At 56.5% G+C, this 24,008-nt stretch overlaps 1 protein-coding gene across 3 annotated transcripts; it reads right to left on the reverse strand.

Moving 5' to 3' along the window:
* Positions 1 to 271: 271 nt before the first annotated feature.
* On the reverse strand, positions 272 to 23,112 carry SHC1 (SHC adaptor protein 1). Of its 3 annotated transcripts, XM_088137242.1 has the most exons (14): positions 22,958 to 23,080; positions 18,474 to 18,532; positions 13,115 to 13,276; positions 10,761 to 10,831; positions 8,575 to 8,638; positions 6,791 to 6,910; positions 6,145 to 6,198; positions 5,568 to 5,619; positions 4,572 to 4,698; positions 4,187 to 4,358; positions 3,793 to 3,853; positions 3,530 to 3,670; positions 2,356 to 2,609; positions 274 to 1,560 (listed from the first exon to the last, which is right to left on the reverse strand). In XM_088137242.1, the coding sequence occupies exons 2-14, from the start codon at positions 18,483 to 18,485 to the stop codon at positions 1,432 to 1,434; spliced, it is 1,419 nt and encodes a 472-aa protein (XP_087993368.1). In that variant the 5' UTR covers positions 18,486 to 18,532; positions 22,958 to 23,080; the 3' UTR covers positions 274 to 1,431. The 3 variants fall into 3 exon arrangements, with proteins under 3 accessions (XP_007443892.2, XP_087993368.1, XP_087993369.1); XM_088137243.1 differs by lacking the exon at positions 18,474 to 18,532 and having other exon boundaries at positions 22,958 to 23,112; XM_007443830.4 differs by lacking the exons at positions 18,474 to 18,532; positions 22,958 to 23,080 and having other exon boundaries at positions 272 to 1,560; positions 13,115 to 14,509.
* Positions 23,113 to 24,008: the final 896 nt, after the last annotated feature.

Raw genomic sequence — 24,008 nt, forward strand, 5'->3', positions numbered from 1 at the left:
TCCTTCCTTCCTCTTTCTTTCTCTTCCTTCCTTTCTCTCTCTCTCTCTTTTTTTCTCTCTCTCTCCTGCCTTTTCTTTTCTTTCTCCCTCCTCCTTTTCTCCTTTCCCTTCCTTCCTTCTTCTTCCCTCCCTCCCTTCTCCTTCTTCTCTCCCTTCCTTCCACCCTCCCTCCCTTCTTTCTTTCCTCTTCTCCTTCTCTTTCCCCTTCTCTTTTTTTTCCTCCCTCCCTCCCTCTTCCCCTTCCCCAGGGAGCAAAAAAGAACCCAGCAGCCACTGGCTAAAGAAATACCAACTTTAATAATAACCATTCGATTTCCTTTGGTATAATCGAGAGAAAATCAAACCGATACAAAGTGGGGGGCAAAGGAAGTGGAGAGAAGGGGGGAGGTGAACTTGGGGGTCCTGGGGAGGGGAGGGACGGGGGCAGGCACAGTGATAGAGAGTAAAGCTACACATTGGCTTCTGAGTAATACAATAGACATGCAACACCAACTTATCAAACTTATGTACAGACCCCGGGGAGGCGCAGGGAAGGGAAAGCAGGCCGAGTGCCGGAAGACGCACCCCATTTTTCCCCCCTTTTCCTGAAACCTTTAGAGCTCCCTTCTCAGAGACGGTCCCGAAATCCAGCCGAATCGTCTCTCAATCTCAAACGGAGGGGTCTTTCCGTTGCTCGGACGGGGTTTTGGGGAGGGGGGATGAAGTGTGGGGGGGCCGTGGGGGACCCGAGGCAGGCGGGTGAAACGTGACCGCCTTTCTTTCTCCACTCTGCAACGCCCCCCCAAAGAAAATCCACCAGGCAGTGCCGAGAACTGCCGGAGCAAGAGGAATTTTGCATAAAATCCGACCTGTAAAAGGATCAAGGCACACACAGAACGTATATAAAGTGAACAAGAGGGGTCTGTGTGCAGGGAGGGGCGGGTCTGCGTTGGAGACCCGAGGGAGTCGCTCCCCCCCTTTTTCCTTTTTGTGCTTTAAGGAAGGGGGAGGTCACGGCTTCCTCCCCCCATCTCCCACAAAACAAACCCAGACAGGGACTTTGGCATCAGTTGCCTCCGGAGAGGATTCCACAAGGCACCGCGTGGCCCGCGAAAGACCGCCCGGCTCTTCCGAAACATGGCCAGTGGCGGGGCAGGGGGCCGACTTGATCCCCCCCCCGACCCAAATCCAGCGCAGCCGGCAAATCTAAGGCTGGAGCGCCCTCACTGAGGACTAGCGTCTTGGCCGGCCCGTTGCAGCGAGGAGGGAAAGCTGAGACGTGGCGAGAGGCGAGTGCGTGGTGGCGTGGGAGCTCACCTCGGGAGAGCCGGACGCTTCGGCCGAGGGGGCGGCGCGTTCCCGGGAGCTGTCGGAGAAACCCCCGCAGCTGGAGAGAAAGGGGGCATTCGGGAGTCGCGTGGCGTCGCGGCGCGGCCCCCAGCCTGTTCCCGCTCACTGCCTCCGCTCGACGGGCTGCTGTAGGCACAGCTCGCTGCCGGCCGAGATGATCGGCAGCCGATTGTCCATGTGGTGGCTGATCAGGTGGCTGACACTCTCAAAGCGGTGGTCCTTCGTCCGGACCTGGGTGGGAACAGATCGGGGGTCTCGTTGGCCAGAGAAGCAGCAGCCGGGCATCAGAGCCCGGAGGCCAAACCGCACACTCCCCACCAGCCCCAAACAGCCCCCGGGTGCCTTTCGCGCCTCCCTTCTCGCCCGCCTGTCGGGCCACCCGGCTCCGCGTCCAGAGCAGATTCGGAAACGGGATGGAAACGGCAGGACCCAGGAAAGGAGGGTGGGTGGGTGGGAGGGAGGGCGGGAGGGAGGAAGGAAGGAAGGAAGGAAGGAAGGAAGGAAGGAAGGAAGGAAGGAAGGAATAGAGACAGAGAAGGAAGGAAGGAAGGAAGGAAGGAAGGAAGGAAGGAAGGAAGGAAGGAAGGAAGGAAGGAAGGAAGGAAGGAAGGAAGGAATAGAGACAGAGAAGGAAGGAAGAAAGGAGGGAGGGAGGGAGGGAGGGAGGGAGGGAGGAAGGAAGGAAGGAAGGAAGGAAGGAAGGAAGGAAGGAATAGAGACAGAGAAGGAAGGAAGGAAGGAGGGAGGAAGGAAGGAAGGAAGGAAGGAAGGGAGACAGAGAAGGAAGGAAGGAAGAAAGGAGGGAGAGAGGGAGGGAGGAAGGAAGGAAGGAAGGAAGGAAGGAAGGAAGGAAGGAAGGAAGGAAGGAAGGAAGGAAGGAAGGAAGGAAGGAAGAGAAACTGCTGGCGAAATGTTCAGCACCCCCCCTTATTCAAGCAGAGAGGCTTCCCCACAACCCGACATTCCCGTCTTCCCCATCTTTTTCCCCAAAGCAAAGGCGGGGCTCCCCCTAAAAGCCCCACGTACCACTCCTTCTGGATCGACGAGAAGCAGATGTTTTGGCTGCCCCCCCTGCAGGCCGGTGAGCACATACTGGCCCGGGGTGGTGGTACTTTCGCGCACCAGGAAGTCCCCGTTGGCTTGCAGCAGCTTCTCCGACTCCTTGCGGCTCATCTGACCGTGATACCATGGTTCCCGGCGGAGCTGCTCCTCCATGGTAGCTGGCGGGTGGGAGGGCGGAACAGGAGCCGGCGGTGCCCGCAAGGCGTCCTCGAAAGGCTCTGGGGAAGGAGGGAGGGAAGGAGGGAAGCCGCCGTTAGGAGCGATCCGCAGCCCGCCCCATTGCTGGTGCCCTTCAGCCTCACTGAGGTCTAGAAACCTGCTTCCCTGCTTCCTCACCGCAAGCCCTCCTCCGCAAAAGAGGAGGAACGGTGGCCCGAGGTCACGCGAGACCAGGTGAAAACTTTCGCCCCAGCTTTTGGCTGACCGTGTTTCAAGGAGGATACTTGTGATTCAAACCCGTGTGGATAAATTATGGAGATTAGCGGCTTTTTAAGGGGGCTACCATGAAGCACGCTGCCTCTGTTTGGGGCTTATAAATTAAAGCCAGCAAAGCGTTTACACGTTTTAAGATCAGTCTATCCCAATCATTTATAAGGCCGCCCACAATAGCTTTGCATAATCTCTGTTCCCAGGTTTTCAGCCTAATAAGTCATGATAAGAAAGGAAAAACAGTTGAGGAGGGTAAAGGAAAACAACCCTCCCCATCTGTTAATAATATGTATAGGTTGCTTCTCTGTCTTTGGCTAAGATCAGTTGTACCGTAGTATAGATCTCACGAACAAGTTACCCAATGGAAAAAAAAAGATGGTTGATCAATGCCGAATTATTTAATGCAAAACAGTGTCCCCCTCCTCTGTCAAATATTCTAGCTCAATTATTTTGTGCTATGGCAAAGGGATACTCTCCACGATTCTGGGTGGCTCGCGAATTACAAGAAAATCAGTAAGACATAAAAGACATGGGAAGAGCCCCTCCTGGTTGGCTGAACTACAACTCCCATCATGCCTCCTCGGGGCTTTGGGTGCTGGGAGTCAACTGGGAATTCGAATTAAGCAATCCCCTCCCCATCCCGGATTCCTAATCTTGGTGCTCTGATTGCAGGGACTGAAGGGGTCCCCCGTCCCCTTCCGCCACTCACTCATGTCAAAGAGGTCCCTCTGCACGCTGCCGTTGGAGGTCACGCCCGGGACGCCCGGCTGCATTTTCTCCATATTTTGCACGTTAACGTAGGAGGGGTCAACGAAGACCTCTGTGCGGCCAGGAGAGCACCTATCCCTGCCTGCAAGGGGGGACAGGACAGGATAAGAAAACCCTCAAACGCATGCCCCCAGATTGTGGAAACATCGCTGAACCCCGAGTGGGGACGGGGGTCTTGACAAAAGAACCAGCTGGATCACGTACCTTGCGCGACCGAATGTGGCTTCTTGGATTCGTAGTCCCCGGCTGCCACTTGTCCAACAGGCTACGGGAAGGAAGAAAGGCAGTTTAGCTGAAGGCCCGAGAGCATTTTAAGCCTCCCCGCGCCCCAATATTCTTGCAACAGTACGAGTAAATTAAGAGCCCGTGTCTGGTTGGGGAGCAGATTTGGGGGAGATGAGAAGAATTCAAGAGGGTGGACTGGCTGGGAAAGATCCTCAGGGAAGACTCAAGGAACCCATTTTACAGATTATAGAGAAAAACTGAGGACAACCAGCATGACATGGAGCACAGGCACAATATAGCCAAGATGTCCGCTGAAAACAGCTTGCAGACGGGTGTCTTATGCCGTGCACGGCAGTCATGGTGGGGGGCTTACCAAGGTGGCTCCCAAATTGTTGGGGGTTTGGGCCGCCGCAGCCCCATCCCGCAAGCGCAGGTCGACCACCCCCCCTAAGGGCGGCTCCTTTCCCGGGAAGTCGTTGTAGTACTGATGGTCGGGCGGCGGATCGTCCTCTTCGTCCCAAGCGGAGCTGTCGAATCCGGCCATCCTGGACAGGCGAGAGGGACGGCGGTCAGAGAGCAACGCCAGGACCGCTCACACCCACGGGTGCATTGGACGGTCTCATCCCCCAGGGGCTCTGCCGGTGATTTTGGGAAGACCCCGACGGCGAGGGAGAGGAACAGACAACCGATAGTCTGCCCATGTGTCTGGAGGTTCGCGAGGGGGAAACAGACGGGGGTCCAATCCTGCCCCGCCCTACCTGTCGTGAGGCGTGACGAGCTTGGGCGGGTTCTTCAGGTATTGCTTGAAGCGCAACTCGAAGGCCTGCCCGATGGTGCTGATGACGTCTTGGGACAGCCCCTCGGGGCACTCCAAGATGTGGCAAGCTGTGGAGAGTCACCAAGGGAAAGAGGGTTGCATTGACTGATTGATCGATTCTTTTTCCTGAACCACAACGCCCTGCGGAAAAAGAACAGCTCCATCCTGTCGCAAACGGGTCTCGTGCTTCCAAGCCGAATTGTGGGACAGAAAAAAGAGCATCGAAGATTTTCTTGACGTTTTTCCCCTCCTTGTAGGACAAATTATTGGGGTCCGGGAGACCGATGGATTGATTTAAATTTATCAGCTACCAACTGCAGCGGACTCTGGAAAATCCCCTCCCTGCCGATTGTACGGGTGCCCGTCCTTGTCATTTCTCCTGCTAGCATTTCTTGCCATTTCTCCTTCTGCTCCTCTTCCTGCAGAAACTGACCGCCCAGGCTCGCTGCATCAGGAATCGCGGCTGGGTGGAAAATAAATCGCCCAGCTCTGATCGGTTCCAAGAAAGGGGGCGCGAGAGCTTTCTATCCAAACTTTAAAGCTGTTCCGGGATCTGACGATGGAGTGGAGGTTTTATGGAGCTTGGGAAAAAGTTCTTCACCCTGATGGGACGCTGGGCACCACGGCGTGAACATCATCACCAGGGCCACGTCTGGGATTCAGCAGATGATTTTCCAAAAGCAGACGGGACCAAATCCGTTGGAGGAAAGTGTTTTCGTAAGTCCAAATGTGCTTTGAATCCCAGGTTTAAGGGCCTGATTTGAACCCTTTCCCAAACTCCATGAAAACCAGAAGGCGTGAAAGAGAGCCACGCCATGGTACCCCCAAATAACGGTTTGGGCTTGAGGGTGAAACGCAACTCCAGATCCAATGCGGGGAAAAGAACCGAGAACAGGGCAAGTGGGGGAGATCCGGGCAGGGATCGCGGAGCACCCACCTCTGTGATTCACGGGGTCTTTGGCAACGTAGGCGACGTACTCTGCTGTGTCCTGCAAAAAGCAAAATAGACGGTGAAGGCCAGATTTGGGGAGGGGGTGGGGGAAAAAACCCACCGCGCACACACGTACACCTTAGCAGAGTTTTGCAAAAAATGATACACGCATCCCGGATTTCTGCGGACTGCGCCCTACTATCCCCCCACCCCAAAATAAGATAGGAGAGAGTAACTAGATTAACTAGCAGGTTTCAGGGCTAAGCAGGGAATCTCTCCATTCCTAACCCCCAATCATTAGACATTTCCTCCCCTACAAAGAGGACGATCAGAAATCCAGGGAGTCCTGCCAGAGAGGAGGACAGAGGGACAGCAGGGGACAAAAATCTTGCCCGGGATCAATTTGAATCCACCAGGATTCCAACCATCGCAGCACAAGGCAACGGAATTCTTTGATCTGCTGAGCATGGAAAACGCTCCGTGATTCGGGGCTCGTCCCGAACCACCGCGCAACCGCAGCTCTGCCCTGCGGGAAGCAGAAGCAAATTTTTTGAGGAAGAAAGGGAATTCTCAACACACTCACCGGATCGCCTCCGGAGGCAAAGGAAATCGACTGCATATGGTGGTTGGCAATGATCTAGAAGCCGGGAAGGGGGAGAAATTGAGACCGACGCAGCCCGCAAGCCACAAGATCCACATATCACTTTATAGACGCCCAGGATGTGTACATTTATGCTGAAGCAATGGGGCCAATTTTTTTCCCCCTCTAATGAACTACATGCTGACCCCTTGAAAAACTCTTTTGGTGGCTGACAGTTTCAAAACAGAGCAATAAAGTCATGATAAATGCCTAACCGGGCAATCTGCAGATCTCCCATCTCTCAAAGGTTGCCAACGGCCCTCTTCTACATATGTTAAATAACTCTAAATATGTTAAATAACTCGCTTGCTTTGCACCACTTCAACCTTCTTGCTAGTGAATAAGGTCTCTTTTTCACATGGGGAGCATCCAGATTGGAACTCCCCACTTCAGGGAATTCTACCCGTGGCCATCAAAAAAGTTAATAGCAAATCTTGGGCTCGGAGTGGTTCAAATTCCCACCTTCTGCGTTGCACGGTGGACCCCTCCCTGGGTTCGGATCTCCTGGTTGCTTGACACAAGAGACTTGGTTAAACCCAACCGGCAGCTCCAGACGCTGCCAGGAGAAGCACAAGACGGGGAACCTCACCTGCTTACAATCAGATGCCATGAGGTTAAGGCTGCTGGTCGAGATGGTGAGGGTGATTGGCATCGCGGCAAACTTCAGGTTGGTCTTGCCGAGGATCGAGTTGAGCGCACGGCCGCAGGGCTGCCGAACGGGGAGAAACGGAATAGCTATGGGCGGGGAGAAGCTGAGATGTGTGGCCGCTCTCCCATAACTGCACCCTCCGATGTAGAATTGCAATCCCAAACGCTGAACCGGTCGCAGCATTTGAAAAAGGCCCTCCCATCTTAGCTCAGGGCTCCGAAAAAAGACCGAAAGACCGCACTCCGCCGGACTCGGTTCGCAGAATGAACGACAATCAGCTTATGGGAACGGAGGTAAAAATCAAGCAAGGCGTGAAAATGGTAACTTCCGAGTTTGCCTCCCCAATCCCCCGGCTCGTTCAGAGCTCCAGAAGTGGTTGGATTTCAGGGAAAAAAAGAAAAAGAAATTCAAAACTAGGATTTTCTAGCTGGGGAAGGGTTTGATGAGCAGGACGCAACGGGATGGATTTGCAAAGCGGGCTAAGCCAGAAATGGTGGGTCAGAGGCCACAGTAGCTGGGCTGGTGGCCCTAAAGCCACAATTGTCGCTTTTTCGCTGGGTGGGCCGGAGGTTATAACCTTACACCCCTTCTGGAGCAAACGGTGCAAAATGCATGAGAAAGCTAGAGGTAAGAGTGGATTGGGCCCCGGGCCGCCCTGAATTTCTTTCTTTGGGAGGGCTCGCTAAAGATACCTCGACCCTCAGACCCCCCCCCCTTTACTTGGAGTTTCTAATGAAGAGGCTGGTGAAAGAGGGAATGCAGAAATAAAACATGTGCCAGTTTTACTGGGGGAGGGGGCAGGGGTGCAATGCTAAGAAATACAAGGAGAACGTGGCAGAGAAGGGGGGAACACAATGCCCAGTAAAAGGAAGGGGGAAAAATGGAGAAAGGGGCACCGAGAAGGGAGCAAGCTCCCCCACCCCCACCCCGTTTCTCAGCATCCATTAGAGGGGCTGCGATGGCAATGTATTGATCAGCTCGGTCTGCGCTGAAACTTTGATTGAAGCCTCTGACTTATTTCTCAGCGAGGGGCAGCCTCAGAAAGGAAGGAGGGGGGCTGGTTAGAGGTCTCAAGTCCTACCCCCATCCATCCATTTCCTTCTTGCTTTTTTGTTTCTTCAGTATTTTATTGCAAAGCCAGAGCTCGCTTCTACAAGCTGGGGGGGGGGGGGGGGCTGCTTCCTACAAGAGACACCAAAGCGATCCTTTTGAATGTTAACCCCCCACACACACCCCACGGGGATCAAGAATTGCACACTTCCTGCTCTTCTGGACCAAGAGAACAGATGGACCGTTACGGGAGGAGAAACGGCGGCCCGGCCCTGCACAATGGAAGGGGTGAGAAAGAGACTCAAGACAGCCCCGCCTTGATTCTGTTTGGTATAAGTCGAAGTAGAGAGAAACTTTCTACTTTCTGTTATGATATCCTGCAACAGTAAAGGAGCGTTCCTAGAATCCTTGCAGCGTCTCTTCCCTGACCGGGCCTCCCTTGAAAGGCTAGCACGTTTGAGAAAACCTTGCCCTTTCTTTTTTCACTGCTAGTCCTCATGATTGCCGAGACTGATTGATTCACAGTGCAGCCGCATACGAGGGTGGAAACGAGCCTGGTTTTGCTGGGGTACCGGGCCCCGCATCAGCCCAGCTGTTGTTCTCAGGGGGCTTAAGTGAGGACAGGAAAGACGCCATCATTGCGAGGTTGTTCCAGCCATCTTCACGTTGCTCACCTTCCTCCTGCGCACAGCTCCCTTGGTACTGGGCACGGCTTCACACACCAGGCCGATAGCCTCCCTGCAGGAGAGGAGGAGGAGGAAAGAGGGCATTGGAGCATACGAGATGAGGGGAACAATCTTAAAAAGGCAGCGATTTCTTCCAACGGCCCCGAGAGAGCCAGACAGGGCAAGCCCTGCTTGCAACGGAGGTCAATCAGACACCTCGGGGGACACCTACAAGGAGGGCAGAAAAGGGCTTAGCTCTGCAAACTGGTTTTCAGAGCAATGGGATCTCAGCACACGTGAACACACGCAGACACAAACACACGTGCTCCTATTTGGCACCAATCAGAAGCTCAGCCCTTCCTCAGCTGCTTTTCCAAAACGAAAGCCGGCAGGGAGGATGTTAAGGATCAAAATTGCTCGTCCTTCAACATCCTACCCTGCTGGGCTTTCTCAGAAATCTCCAGGCAAGGCAGCCCTCCTGACTCGAAAGGAGTGAGGCTCAGAACAGTAACTCGGTCAGATACACAATGGGCAACCTCAGCATACTGTAGATGATTTCCTGAGGTCTAGAAACAAGTGGGCAGTCCGAGGAATTGTTGTTTATTTTATTTGCAACCTGGCTTTCTGCCCAGAGAGCAAAAGGAGCTGCCTCGGAGGGTTAACACGAACTCACGCAGAGATGCATCAAGCAACCTCCTCCACCGATACAAGCGCTGAAAACTCCCAATACAAGTACCGAAAATGATACAAGTGCTGCAAAAAAGAGGACAAGCCACCAGGGTCCCATTCAGATATCTTTAACTACCCCCTCATTGGTCTGGAACAGACTGGCCAATGGTCGGGGATGATGGGAACTGTCTAAAAACATCTGGAGTTGTTTTCTCCAAGGTGGCCCAGCCTTGTGGGAACCGGGTTCTTCCCTCGCAGCACGGATGGGGGGAACCGAGAAGAAGGGTAGAAGGATGGGACCAGCCCTTTTAAAAAAGAAGAAAGAAATTTGGGGAAAGAACGGCCATTCCTATTCATGCAGCCAGAGAGAGACTCACACGCCGCCCCTCCACAGAGCAGGGCGAGGAAGGGAGGAGAGAGAAATCGAGCGAGGCCCGTTAATATTTGATGATGCTGTATAAATGCTTCCTGTCTTTTGTGGATTAATTGGGGCCGGGGGGGAGGAGGAATGCCGTCGATGTGGACAGGAGGCTCATCGGAAGCTGCTTTGGCCCTCTCCAGTCACTTCTCTGCAGCCCCCGTGTCTGCCCATTAATGGACTGGATTGCAGGGGGGGAAACACACACACACACGGTCTTCCTCCCCCTTTAACTCTTTCCTGCGTTGTTCCTTCCCTGCCACGGACAGAGTCTAGAAAGGCCAGACTTTTAGGGTCTGCACAGAACAATGACCTAGTGGACGACCCTAAACACAAGACCCTTAACCGACGGGGGTCTGCACCCTAACCCTAACCCCCATCCTAATTGAGGCTAAAACTAACCCATCTTAACACGGGTATATCTGCGTGTGTGAGCTTCCGGATTAAGCCCATTGGGCAAATGTTGACCTTCGCTGATCGAGTTAAGCAAGCGTGTGGCTGGCTGGACTGGGCGAAACGGGTCAGGGATCGGATTCTTCCCTGGTTGGGTTAAGCCCATCAGGCACGGGGGAGAAAACCCTGATGGGTTAACTATGCTGGGCAAGTCCGAACGGATGTTCATTGCTCAGCGCCCATCCCCAGCCCCTTAATCCCCGATGGCCAACGATGCCGCTCACCTTCTTGGAGGGGCAACGTGGGGTTTGCACGGTTCTGACGACAGTTTGCAACCCACGAGAGAGCCTTTATGGGAAGCAGGATCCCTCTCGTGGGAATGACTGTTACTGCACGTCTAACGCAATAAGCCCAACAGAACGAATGGGCCTCCAAAGGGGGAAAAAAAACAGACCGGGGCCTCATACAGAGACCCCCTGGGCAGACTCCTCCCGAGAAACAATCCACTGCCTTGCCACCCTGTGCCAGGAATTCAGAAAATACAGGCAGGAACCCAATTGCAGAAACTGCATTATGTCCCAGAGGGTCACGCAAGTCCCAGAACAGCCATTCATGCAGAGAAGCAGCAGAACACCTCCTATAAATTATCGGGGGCTCTTCCTGTGCCAGAGGGGCGTCGTTCAGGGAGGTCCAATAGGATGGTTAGTCAGCTCACCTCGTGACTTGGGTCCTGGTGCTGAAATCGAGGGCCCGCATTGATTGTAGCACTTCCACACAACCCATATACTGCGGGCGAGAAGGATTGCAGAGATAGTAAATGCCGAAGGAATCGGTGCATGGTTATTTATCAGCTCCTCCATCAGCCCCCTCTAGATTCATGGAGGTTTAGGGGGAATAAAAACGCGGCAGGTTCCAGTGGAAGGTTGAAACCCCTGGAGAATTTGGGACTCAATATCCCAGCAACCCCCAGGCAGTGGGGCCGACCGTAAGGGATTGTGGGACTCACTGTCCAATATATCTAAGAGGATGCCAGCTGGGCAGTGTGCTTTCTAGAGTCCCCCAAGCCAACGATTTTCCTGCCTCTGCTGCTGAAATCATTACGTACAAGGGGCTCGGTCGTTAAACAGATCGTTAAACCGGTCGTAAACTTGGGACGGAGCAGCAGAGCAAGCCCAGATGTGGTCCTCGTGAGCCAGCAGGATACAGGAGGGGGATCTGTATACCTCTCGGTGAACAGCAGAGATGTATTTCTATACTGGCTAAGAGGATGTGCCAGAAGGGGAAGGAAAGGGGTGTGTGCTGTTGAAAAACTCACACCTTCCTGTCGCACGCACACGTGTAAAATTTCTCAGCCACAGACCTGGGCTTCTGCCTGTGAACTAGGGCAGCTGGGCTGTGAAAACAGCCTCCGACACTTCTGTTGACGGAGCACCCGCTCCCCTTAATCTACCACGGGAGATCTGCTCCTGATCAGCCCCCCAGCGAAGCACTCTGCACGTGATCTGGGGCGCTAGACCTCCCCTTTGCTTTGTTAAGGATCCAAAAGGAAAGCCAACCGGATTCGGAGGGTGAGAAACAATCATTTCGGCCCCCTGGTTGCCCTCCAACTAGTATTTAAAGATAGAGTGATTCCATCCATGGAGGTTCTATCCGGGTTGGCTGTTGTTGACCCTCCTTCTCTGCTCTGAACCTGGTTCCTCCTCTATGATTACACATTAAAATACAGTCCACCCCTTCTCCTAAGAAAACAAAGACAATTTGTAGAGCAAACGATAAAGTGTTTTTTTTTAATCTGAAACCCCTCCAAACCGATCTGATCCTGGCCTCCTTCAGAAAGCATTTAAAACCCAAAGCGAAAAAGCTGAGAATGCAACGTTTGAGCGGTGCCAAGCCCCGGATCGGTTCAAAAGTGCCAGGAGCTCAGCGTGGAAACGCTGGATGCAAAAATCCGCTCCTTCGCGGGGTCAAAATAAACGGCTAATATAACTGGACGGGAGGCTTCCTCGGAGCCCTAAAATGAATCACTAAAGTGCAAATTATTTTTCAGACAGCTCAGAGTGGTCCAGAGGCACAAGTCACCCCACCTTTGCTCTGTATCCCCCATCTTAAAATGCCCCAATTGGGGACGTAGCCAAGACCCCCCCTCTTCTTCCACGGATGAATCCTCGTCTATTAAGTTAGCTGCTACAGAAGTTCATGTACATTATGCAGGTGTGTCTGAACCCACCTCCTTGGGTATGGTGGACAATCGGGGGACTCTCACCGATCAATACGGATCGGGGTGGCTGTTGGGTAGGGGGGAAAAACGTCAGTTCTCTTTATCTGCTGTGTGTTTTCATGCCAAGGGATTAGTCCAGTGTTTCTCAACCTTGGCCACTTTAAGAGGGGGGGACTTCCCCAGAGGCTGGCTGGGGAATTCTGGGAGTTGAAGTCCCCCCCTCTTAAAGTGGCCAAGGTTGAGAAACACTGGATCAGTCTGCGGGGCTGCAAGGAGGCTGCGCGGGCTGGAAGGGACAGGGAGAGGGCACACCAAAGGGGCATCTGGGGGAAAAAAGACATTTTCACACTTGCCCCATTAGGCCTAGAGAAATTTGCACAACGAAACGTGCGCGGTTCACTTCCCCGGGGCCAAGAAAGGAGCAGAAGGTCCCTACAGCCTGCAGAAGTTGGGGAAAAGCTGCCCCCTTGTCCTGCCCAAGAGTTCCCTTTCAAAAAAGACTCAAGTTTCTAGCCCTCCTGACCCCCAGGACTTCTTCCTCCACTCGCCAGGGGTTCGAGCGGGCAGAAACGCCCGGGGCACGGCATTCTTCCCGCGGCAAGTGACTTGAAGAAGGCCTTGAGGCTTTCCGATTTGGCAGCCGGATCCCTCTCATCAATCAATCGTGTCTAAAAGAGCTCCCGACTCCTGAAGGAAGCAATATCGATTTTGTGGCCATTCAGGGCACGAAAAGGTAGCTTTTCCGAGAGCGTAAAGTTTCCGCCGTGACCGTTCGCCAGCCTTGCCCCGCTCGCTTTGCCCCCCCAGCGTGCAAGCCTCGCCCCAACCCCGGCGCCCCTGGGCTCACTCACCCGGACGAGGTAGGAGACTCCGGAACCCATCACCTTGTCGTCGCGGTGCAGCCAGCCCCGGGTGGGCTTGTTCACGAAACTGCCGTGCCGCGTCCATTCGTCGCCCCCCAGCTGGCCGCCTTCCACCCGCATCTTCTTCCCGCAGCTCAGCTTGTTCATATCCTGGGAATAGAGACCAAGAGCCACGGCTGAGTCCGGCGGGGCCGCGGCCGGAGGCTCCCCGGGGGCCGCCTCCGTCTCCCGAGAAAAGGGCCGGAGGCTGAGCAGGGAGGCCGGGGTGGCCAGCTTCAGATTAGCCATCTTGGGGAAGAAGGAGCAGAGCGTGGTGGGGCTCTCCTCCGACTCGGAAGACAGGCCCCCCCACGGCAGCATGGGGCTGAGGGAGGAGGACGACTGAGAGCTGGAGAGCGAGGGGGCTTCCGCGGGGGGCGAGCCCCTCTCGGGGGCCGCAGCGCCTTCGTCCAGGGAGGAGGGAGATTCATCGTGCAAAGGCGAGTATTTGCTTTTTGGCAGGAGATCCATTTCCAAGGGGGCTGCAGGCCGGCGCTCAGGAGCCCCCCGAAGTCCGAACCGATCCGACCCCAGCGTCTTGGCCACTCTCTGCTGGCATGCCGGGAGCCGTCCAATGAGGGGGGGGAAGTGGGGGCGCTGACCACAGGCGGGCTCTGCAAACAGCCCCCCCTCCGGCCAGCCAGCCTCCGCGCTGACTTGGCTTGGACTGTCCCTGTCGCCACCAGATGAACAGTGACCCCGCACGGCCCCTCTTGGGGCGGGGAGGAAGAGGGAGAGGTTGCGGCTCTGTTGCTGACGTTACACCCCCTGCCCCCCCCCGGCAGGGCTGTTTTAGAAGTTCCTGGGGGGAAAGGCCGCTCCCCAAGGCGGCCGCACCACCTGTTGGACCCCTGCCCGTCGCAGCTGCCCGTCAAACACCCGGAAGGTCCCCATCCTCTCCAATCTGAGCCAAGGGGGGGCGGGGGGGGCAAGCCCCGCGGATGCTCAGCTCCGGCGGTGCGCCTTCCGGATCGGGCGGAGCAGGTCGAGATCCGTGGCGAGGCTGGGGGGCATCAGAAGGGGGCGGCTGCGGGGACTGGCAGGCTCCCGAGCCCCCAGCAAGGCTCCTCTTTTAAAAGGGGGCAGCGAGGCTCTTCCAGGGAGGGGCGCCGGCCTCTGGCAGCCCCGCCGGGGGCCGAAGAGGAGGGTCGGGGATGCTCCCGCGGAGCCGGCCGGGTTCGCAGTCTCTGCAGCGCAGGCGGGGGGCCGCTTGCCCGGGGGGCGCAGGAGACATCTGGATCCCCTGGGACGCGGGGGGGCAGCGCCGAGGGAGGGGCAGCGCCGGGGGAGGCGCCCCGCCTTTCCCCGCTGCAGGGTCTGATCCAGCCCGCCCGGATCGCGCCCGCGTCTTGCAGCGAGGAGGCTCCCCGGTCTGGCTCGGCGCTGCGATCCTTCCCAGGGAGGCGGGGACGGGGAGGGCAGAGGAAGAGGCCGAGCCCCCCCGTCCCTTCCCCTCCCCTCCCCGCCACTCGCTACCAGCGGAAGGGCAGGGTGCTGACTCACACGAGCCGGCCTCGCCCTTGGCGGGGAAGGGGGGCGACGGATGCGAGGCGGGGGAGCCCCGGGGGCGCGCCAGGGCGAGGTGGCAAGCTCCCTGGGGTGCCCAAGGCCCCGGCCAGGAGGACAGCGAGGGCGTCGGCGAGCTGGGGCGGAAAAGGGCGGCGGGCGAGCAGTGCCAAGCCGTTTGCACACGCATGTGTAAGGAGTGGCCCTCGGCCGTTCGGGCATCCTCAGCTCGGGGCAGCCTTTCCTCCTCTCCTCGTCCAGCCCCCGCTTGCAAGCCAGCTGGCCACCCCCCTGCAAGGTAGGCCAGCGCGGCCACCCTCCGCCTAGCGAAAGAGACAGCGGCTTGGAGCAGAAGGCAGGCGGGCATCCGGAGGGGAGAGATCCCGGACAGACGCAAGACGCGCATGGGACGTCCACGGTCTGCCAACCGGCGCCATCCGCGCAGCCTGCCCCGCCGCGGCTTCCTGCGCGCCGGTCGCCGCGAGGGCTGCATTTGCATCAGTCGCGAAGGAAATCGGAAAACCGCATTTTGGCTTGAGGGGAGGAGGGCACGAACTCGGCGTGAAGCTGGGGTGGTGCCACCGGGTCCCGACCACACCGCTGACACGGAGCACGCCGAGCCTTCTGACGTCCTCCCTCCCCGAAGGCTTCGGGAGAGGCAAACTTTGCAAAAACTTGGCTCATCCCCGGAATCTTTTCCGAAGGACGAATCCAGGGTTGCTCAACCTCAACCACATGAAGATGGGTGGACTTCAATTCCCAGAATTCCCTAGCCAGCCTGGCTGGCTGGGGAATTCTGGGAGTTGAACTCCACCTCTCTGAAAGTCGCCAAGGTTGAGAAAAGTGCCACAATCCCCGAAGTGTCCCTTTCTGCCCTTCTCCCCGCCTGGTTTCTGCAGATAAAATGATTCAAGAGATGCTGAATCATCTCATTGATTAGCGCTGCCTCCGACGGTTGTTCTGCACCCCGAACCAGCAGGCTCTGAACCCCCAGAGCATGCTTCTGCCCCCAGATTGTGTTGTATTTTTATTTGCAAGCACCCGGTGCCTCTGGAAGGGAAGCAGCCCGGGGACAGGGCCAGCCGTCATCCGAAGGGCCCGCGACGCCCCGACGGCCCCAAATGCCTGGGGAGAGTCTGCATGGCCACGCGTGACTTTGAACCCGGCCAGCCTGTGCAAGTTCAGTTTTACTGCTGTATTCCAGAAGAGGAGGAGGAAGAAGAGGAGGAGGAAGAGAAGAAGAGATCGAGATCCAGCCCGTAGAAGTTCAGTGTTATTGCTGTACTCCAGAAGAGGAGGAGGAAGAAGAGGAGGAGGAAGAGAAGAAGGAAGAAGAAATCAAGATCCAGCCTGTAGAAGTTCAGTTTTATTGCTGTATTCCAGAGGAAGAGGAGGAAGTGGAAGAGGAGGAAGAAAACAAGATCCAGCCCGTAGTTCAGTTTTATTGCTGTATTCCGGGAGAAGAAGAATCAAGATCCAGCCCATAGAAGTTCAGTTTTATTGCTGTATTCCAGAACAAGAGGAGGAGGAGACAGAAGAAGAAATCAAGATCCAGCCCGTAGAAGTTCAGTTTTATTCCTGTATTCCAGAAGAAGAGGAGGAGGAGGAGGAGAAGAATCAAGATCCAGCCCATAGAAGTTCAGTGTTATTGCTGTATTCCAGGAGAAGGAGAAGGAGAATCAAGATCCAGGGCAGGGCTGAACGGCCGAGCGCCAGCACGGCTTTCGCAGAGGCCCTGTGCAAATTCAGCCGGTTTGTTTTGCCTTCCGCCACCGCCTGATCTTGGTGGCCAGCCCAGGGCAGAGGGCAAGGCTGTTTCCTGAACAGTCCGTGTCCGGCCGTGGGTGGGCAGAGGGGGAGTCCCCTTGTTCCTTCCTCCGGGGAGGGCGAGCAAACCCACCCACCTGGGGAAGGAAAAAGGGGGGGACGGAGAGGAGGAAGGAGCGGGAAGGAGCCTCGGCTCCCAGCTTTACCACCGGATGCTCCACTGCCTTCCCAGACCACGGGGAGGGGCGGGAGGGGAAAGCAGGAAATCACACCCCCAAGAGAGCCCGTCCCAGCCCCACTTCTTTGGGAGTCAAGGAAGAAGAGTTGCCCCAAGGCTCATGTGCCAAGAAGTCCTCCCTTGCATTTCTCCCTGAGAACCCAGCCTAGAATCTAAGGGGCCCTCCCGAGATGTTGGGGCCTCAGTTCCCCTAATTCCCAGCACCGCCAGCGCAACCGGAACATGGGTCCTCAGGGAGGAGAGGAAGCGTGAGCATCAGCTCGCCTTGAGTTTGTAACCGAGGAAGACGACTGTGCCCATTTTACAGGCGAGAAGGCTGAGGCCAGGACAGCCGGCCGCTTGTGCCCCCGGATTCCCAGTTTCCTTTTTCTTTTTTCCCCCCGAATTTTAGCTCTGAGTAAATCTTTGACCGTGGGCTAGCTCGATCCGGATGAAAGGAAATGATCGTTCTGCAACTGTTGGGGAACATAGACATCTACCCACCCACTCCTCGCTTTACGACCACTGCTCGATGAATACGCTCGTTGGAAAATGGAGCGAAAAGTGCTCGCCGACAAATTGGTCACATAGCTAAAACCATCAGTATTTCAGCTGCTCAGCCCGACCCCAGCCCCTAAACGCGTCCCTTCTGAAGATCCAGACCCGTGTTTTTCAAACGGGGCAACTTGCAGATGGGTGGACTAACTCCCAGAATTCCCCAGCCAGCCCACTTTTCAGCAAATACCGCTGTTTGGAGACCCGTTACGTTTTATGCACTCGACTTGGGGAGCAAATCTATTTCCAGCTAACCGCTCTGGAAACCTCCAAATCCTTGGCTGTAGGATGCTAGTCCCTATGAAATCCAGCCATCTTTTTAACCTATCCTTGTGCAGAGCAACACGGTCCGATCTTGGCCACGTTGCAAGGCGAGGAGGGTCACTAAGCAGCAAACAGAGAGACTCACTGAGCAGCAAAAATATTTGCAGTTTCCTAGCGGGCGGGATAATTATACAGCAATGGAGTTATATCCGGCTGAATTTCTGGGCGTTCTCTACTTCTGTTTCCTCCTTCACAAAGGTCCCTTTTCACAGCCCCGCGGCTGGCAGTAATCCAGCAGGTGAAGCTTCCTGGCCCGCGTGAGCCGCGAGGCGTAACATCTTAGCCGGGTGACCTGCCTGATCTGCAGCCCCTCTCAAAATGCTGAGGACGACAGGAAAAATCGAGACGCCAACCAGGTGAAAGCTCCGTAAAGACCCGTCTCCTGCCTCTTCTGTTGGTCCCGTGCTAAGCCGCGGCTTGTTTAAACCGGCTTTAGGAAGTAAACCACAATCAGCTGCATTCTCGTCCGTGCAAAGCCATAAAAGCAAGTGGGAGGCCAGAATAGGAAACAAAAGAGACTCTGCTCTAACACCATCCTTATCTTAGAGCAGGGCTTCTGAACCTCAGCAATTTTAAGATGGGTGGACTTCAACTCCCAGAATTCTGGGAGTTGAGGTCCACCCGTGCTGGCTGGGGAATTCTGGGAGTTGAGGTCCACCCATGCTGGCTGGGGAATTCTGGGACTTGAGGTCCACCTGTGCTGGCTGGGGAATTCTGGGAGTTGAAATCCACCCACGCTGGCTGGGGAATTCTGGGAGTTGGAGTCCACCCATCTTAATGCCGCTGAGGTTGGGAACCCCTTTCCCTCCTTTGCGAAACAGGGTTCCTCCCGTGCCCGAATCTGCATAACCCTTGCGAGGGCAGAGAAGGGAGGGCAGAAAAGCACCGTAGCCCAGCACCAAGGCAGCCGGCCCGCCACCATGCCCGGCCTGCCCTTACCGTGTACTCCATCACGGGCAGGGTGAGCACCAGAGATCTGTTCTTCGCGGGAGCCAAACCTGCAGTTTGGTGACAAAGAAGGAATTAGGGACGTGGGGCGGCTGCTGCAAAGGGGCTGGAGTTATGGGGAGAGAGAGATGCGAGGGTCCCCTTCAGCTGTGCTTGTGCCCCCTTTCCTTCACAGCAGGCCTTGCACACTCAGCTCACGCCCAGCCCTGAACCAAGCCCAATCCAAAGACTCCCCCACCTTCGATCACGCTCCAGCCGTATAAAAAGGACAATTTTATTCTCCGTGCAGATTGCGGGAAACTCCAGAAAATCCCTTTAGAGAAGTGTGACCCCTTCCCCTGCATCAGCCTTGCCCGCTTGGGTCCCCTCCAGGCAGGTGAGCCCCCAAGTCCCATCCTCCCCAGCCAGCTGGGTCAAGAGGAACTCCCAACACGTCTTATCCGAAGGAGACCAACTTGACCCCCCTCCCCGGGTTGGAAAGTTCGATCCCCAAAATTTTGGGAAGATTTTATAGTCCCTACAAATCGACTGGATCCCCCTCAAATGTTGGATCCCCCCAAAAATGGAACGGCTTTACAGCTCCCAACTGGGAGTTCTGGCTGTCAAATAGATTATTGTTCCAGCTTCCCTTCCTAAGGTGGAAAAGATTTCTTCCTGCAGGTTTAGAGACCCTTCCCTCAGCCTCTCTCTCTAGAAGGGGCCTGGGTACAATTGGGGCACGCAGTTAAAGGTGGCACCCAGGACCCTTTCAGAGCAGCCTGGCTGGGGGGGTGCAAAAGACTGAACTGACCAGGGTTAGAGGTCTCAGGGCCAGAGTGGTGAAGGGGGCTGAACCCAAGCCTAATCCAGCCCACCCCAGACCCTGCTCTGATGCCATTCCTGGAAGCGTGGCACGGGTCCCTGCCAGAGGCATCTTTACCAGAGACCCACCGGTGGTGAAGGAGCCAAATGGGGCCTGTTCTCTGGGAGAGAATTGTGGACCCTGCATGTTCCAAGGCAGTCTATCTTCAAAGACCAGCCGAGCAAAGCAGGAGCAGTTTGGAAGCTTGCAAAAAGCCTCTGAGACTAGGGGCTTTTTGGGGGGGGGCGTGCTGGGGCACTTTGATCTAAAAGGGAATTTCATGGCCACTTCCACCACCACCACCCCGAAGCTGATCTGCAGGCGATGGACTGTTGCTATCCTGGATTCAAGGTTAAGCAGATGGGAGCAGGCAAAGGAGGACGGTAAAGGTAGGCTTTCGGGGGCTGGAATCCCCCCCTCAAAAAAAACCCCAGAGGACACGACTCTACTTGGAAACCACGATTTGGCAGCCTCCGAAAAATTGTGCTCAACAGTTGTGGCTTTTCTTCCCTCTGCAGACCACCCCGTTCCAGACAGGACGCATTTCCAGGGTGGTAAAAAGTGGGAGTGTCCCATTTCGGGGGTGCTCTTGCTAACCAGCCAAAGGGGGCCGAGGCCAGCCCTCTTCTGCTCAGGGCACCGCTCGGCCTCCCCCTCCAAACCTGAACCAAATAACCACGGCTCAAATGCGCTGGAAGTTTGCTTCCGGGACGGAGGCGCAGAGCAAAAAGCCCCCCAAAGGGAAGGTTTAAGCCCTGCCAAGCGGGCTCTGCTTTGGAAGCATCTTCCGCAGAACCTCCAAGGGCAGGCTCACTCTATCAGACAACGGCCTGGGGTTCCGAAAGGGCCGGAATGATGGATGGATCTGCTCCCACGATGGAAACGAGGAGGAAGGGGGAAAAGTTGACTGTCTTCCAGGCGCGTCTCATCCCCGTGGCCTCAGAGTTGAGACCGAGAACCTGCACGTTGGGGTGGGGATGCTGGAGGAGACCCCCTCCTTTTAGCCAAAAAGACTACCACGGACCCTTCACTCCCGAGCGCGCCTGCCGAGGAACAAAACTGCATCTTCTTCCTAGGGTTGCCGGCCAGCGGAAAGAGACGTGGCACTTTTTCCCATGACCAAATTACGCCTCCGCGGAAATCAGGCTCAGCCGTGGGGGACCTCTCCTCGGCCGAGGAGTCTGAGAAACTGGGGGGCCTGTCCTGCTGCTCTCCAGCCCAGCAACAAAGAAAGGGGAGTCACTTGGGGGGAACGCCCGCCACCCTCGCCAAAACCAGAGAAACCGAAACACGCACGTGCCAGATCCGAGCGGGGCAGGAGAGAAACCGACAGAGACCTTACCCCTTCCCGAATCGCTCCTCCTCTTCCAAGGAGAGAAAGAAGTTTAAAAAACGGACCTGTAAAATAGGACCAGCGCTGCTGCTGCTCACCCCCCCCCCCGCCCCCTTTCTGTCGGCCACTCCAGTTTTAAAAGCTGTGAAATTTGAGAATTGAACCTTCCTCCTCAGGGCAGGGCTGAAGAAAACCCCATCCAGTTCCCAGGCCGCCTGATGTCCTCCTGCCCTGGGTGATCCGATGGGGAAAGGGCTGATGTGGGGCGCTGGGTTTTTGTTTTTTGGCTCCTGCTTAAGGGGCACCCGGACAGCAAGACATGTGACGGCAGGACCCATTCTTGCACGGAACGTTTTTGAGAAAAATCTCCCCTCCTGAAGCTTTGGAGGCCCGTTGCTGGCTAGTGGGGGCAGCATCCAGCGAGGTGACCCAAGGATGCGCCAGCTAAGCCACAAAACCCGGCTTACGAGCGGCAAGGCTGGCCTTGCACAACGCCGAGCCCAAACCAAATTGCGGTGAAGCACAACACGCAACGATTGTGCAGCCCACCAGCCGGTCCTGTTGGAGAGGGGCGTTAATCTGTTCGGACAGAGATTAAGGGAGAGAAATCATTCAGGGGCCGCGATTTTGGCTCCTCCAATTCTGGAACTTGTCCAAGAGCCTAACCAGGATGAGCACTTTCCGTTCTTCCAAGGGAAGCCTCGATACTCACTCTCGGGGTACAGAAACCCCACCCGAGTGGATCGTTTGGTTTCGCTCGATTCCTTTCAGAAGCAAACAATCCATCCATCATCCCCTGATTCTCCCCCCTCCAAAAACAAACGCCTTTGAGGAAAGGCATTCCCCAAACTGCCCCCCTGCCAGCCAACAGGCCCGGGGGGGGGGGGAAAGTATTTTACACAGCGCAACTTTTAATGATACTGCTAAGATCTGGGTGCAGATTAGGAGACAAGGGATGGATCTGGGTCCCGAGGGAGTCTTGCTCCAAAGTGACAGAAGTAGCTTTTTGAACCCAGGGAGGGAGGGAGAGAGAGAGGGAGGAACACCCCCAGGCCCAGCCTGGCCCCAAATTTTGCAATATGGAGGCCAGCATAGACAGACCCACACACACACATCAGCGCCTTTTAAAGGCATAAGGTTAAAACCCCAACAATTCCCTGCAAGGGCAACCCCATCGCGCCTTTCAGCACCCTCCAGATATGGATGCCGCCCCCCCAAAAGAGGCCTTGGGGGAGCCCCCCCGAGTCCAGCTGCCACCCCAACCGGGCCGATACCCAGGCGGTCAATATCAGCTCCTTTCTAGGGTTTGGCGCTTTGCGAAACGCCCCGGGACGGCACACGGGGGGGGGGATTTTCTCCCCTCCGCACCGCCCGAAAAGCGGAGCCGGTTTCCTCTCCTCCTCCGCGCCTTCGGCTCCAGGGAAGCCTCGCAGGGAAGTAGAAGAACCGCTGGGAAGAGAAGAAGCGCTTCGCGGGACCGTGCGGACGCCGCTGGGGGAGTTCTCCCTCTGGTCCGCAGGCGACGCGTCTCTTTCTCACCCCGTCCCAGGCTAGGAAGGGAGCGCCGGGTCCGGGGGGGGAGGTTGCCTCGGAAGACGGTGAGTAACCGATTAGTAAGACGCTTCGATTACAAGAACAGCACCGAGGTTGAGACACGTCGGGAATCTCTCCTCGCCGCTGGAGAGAAAGAACGGCGAGCGGGGAGGGGAGGGGGGGGAAGGGGCCGGATCCCCGGGCCTTCCTTGGAAGCAGTTGGGAAACGAGCCAGGGGTTTCGACATTCTGCACAGAGAGAGAGGTCGATTGCAATTTGGCCGAACGGAGCCAAGCCGAGCTCCTCCCTTTAAGGCAAGCGGAGCCCGATCCGGAGCTGGCCCATTTGCACCGTTCCATCGGATCGCGGAGAGCAGAGCCGCCAGAGTCCGCGGCAATCTATCTTTGCACGTCTCTCATGGCTTTCATCCCGAGCGGAGAGCGCTCAAGGCGGCCGCGCCCACCCCACCCGCCGGGGGGGGCTATGGGGAAGAAAGAGCAGCGCACGGCGAGTGCCAATAAAGGGAACGCCGCAGCGGGAGGAGAGGGCGTCCCGCCCGAGCTACAGAGCGGCCGCCGGCCGGCCTCGCAGGGCTATTGTGGGGGGAGCGCGGAGGGAGGACGACACGGCCAGGCTCCCAGACAGGGCGGTCGCGGAGACACGGCGCCGCTCGACTGGGCAGCCCCCGGCCTCCCTTCTCGTGGCTGCCCGACCGCGCTCGGAGTAAAAGCGGCGACGAACCGCGGGGGTCTCGGCGCCCCTCCTTACCGGGGCGGCCGCACCATGGAGTCCCGGACCCGGCGGCAAAGGCGGCCTCTCCCGCTGCAGCTGCTCCCTCCGACGGCGCCTCTCGGGCAAACTTCTGGACTCCGGGCCACCCCCTGCCCCGCCCGTTTCCTCCTCCAATCGCTTCCGGGGCCCGTCCCGCCTTCCACCCAGGGTTCCGAGGTCGCTCCCGGCCCCGCCTTCCCTCCAGCCTTTCCCAAGCTCCCGTAGAGATAGAAAGGGGTAGAGCAGCCCCAGCGGGACTTCCGGTAGAGAGGGTGGACCTGCCGCCGTAGAAGGAAAAGAGCGCCGCTCCCGCCTTGGGATTCTCCCTGACCCTTGCTCAGTTCCCTCCCCCCCGTGACAGGGAGAACTCGTGTTTCAAGCCCCAGCGACGTGCCGTCGCTAAGGAAACCATTTCAACTCCTCCCCACTCCACAGGGGAACTTAGAGCGGTTGTTCGAAACTCGGGCCACCTCCCTAAGCTATGGGGGGAAATAAGGAGACTGCATGTGGGGCAAGTTGATTTCCGGAAGATAACCAAGCTAACAGCAATCAACGCCACTAGGGCTAAAGGGTTCTCCAACTGTTGAAAGTGAAACGGTATCCTTAGTAACTGTCTCCCTGACACAAAAATTCACGCTCGGTTTCTCAGTCTTCTAACTGGTCCTCAGATGACTCCACCGGCGGCTGCTTCTCGGGGATACGGCAGAGCAGCGACCCCCGCAGAAGATGACTGACTTCCTCGCCTCAGAGATCGCCGTTCCCAGCTCAGCTTCTTTCTTGCAAGCCGCTACTGCGACGGTTCGCTGCTTCTTCTCAGCTTCGAAAGCTCTTCACTCCCTTCCGGAGACTGATACACTCTAGGCACGGTTTACCCCTTTTATAGTTTCCCTCCAAAGCAGCTCTCAACCCGATTGGTAGCCCGATTGGTCTTGACTTTTCATTGGCTGCTATCCTGGCTATTTCATTGGCCCTTCAGTGTAATGCAGAGACCAATGAGCGTAGAGACATCTGGGGCAGCTCCTCATTGGTTGCAAAGGAGACAGTTCTG

Source organism: Python bivittatus, unplaced genomic scaffold, assembly GCF_059951505.1.
Source record: "Python bivittatus isolate LINGU-HERP-01145 unplaced genomic scaffold, Pbiv_v1 ctg000180_np1212, whole genome shotgun sequence".
Taxonomy (NCBI): Eukaryota; Metazoa; Chordata; class Lepidosauria; order Squamata; family Pythonidae; genus Python; species Python bivittatus.

Coding starts and splice junctions, on each gene's coding strand:
- SHC1 (XM_007443830.4), bottom strand. CDS start 13,636: ATGGATCTCCTGCCAAAAAGCAAATACTCGCCTTTGCACGATGAATCT. Junction 8,639..10,760: donor ACCAGGACCCAAGTCACGAG/GTGAGCTGACTA, acceptor CCTCTCCTGCAG/GGAGGCTATCGGCCTGGTGT. Junction 2,610..3,529: donor GAGGGACCTCTTTGACATGA/GTGAGTGGCGGA, acceptor CTCCTTCCCCAG/AGCCTTTCGAGGACGCCTTG.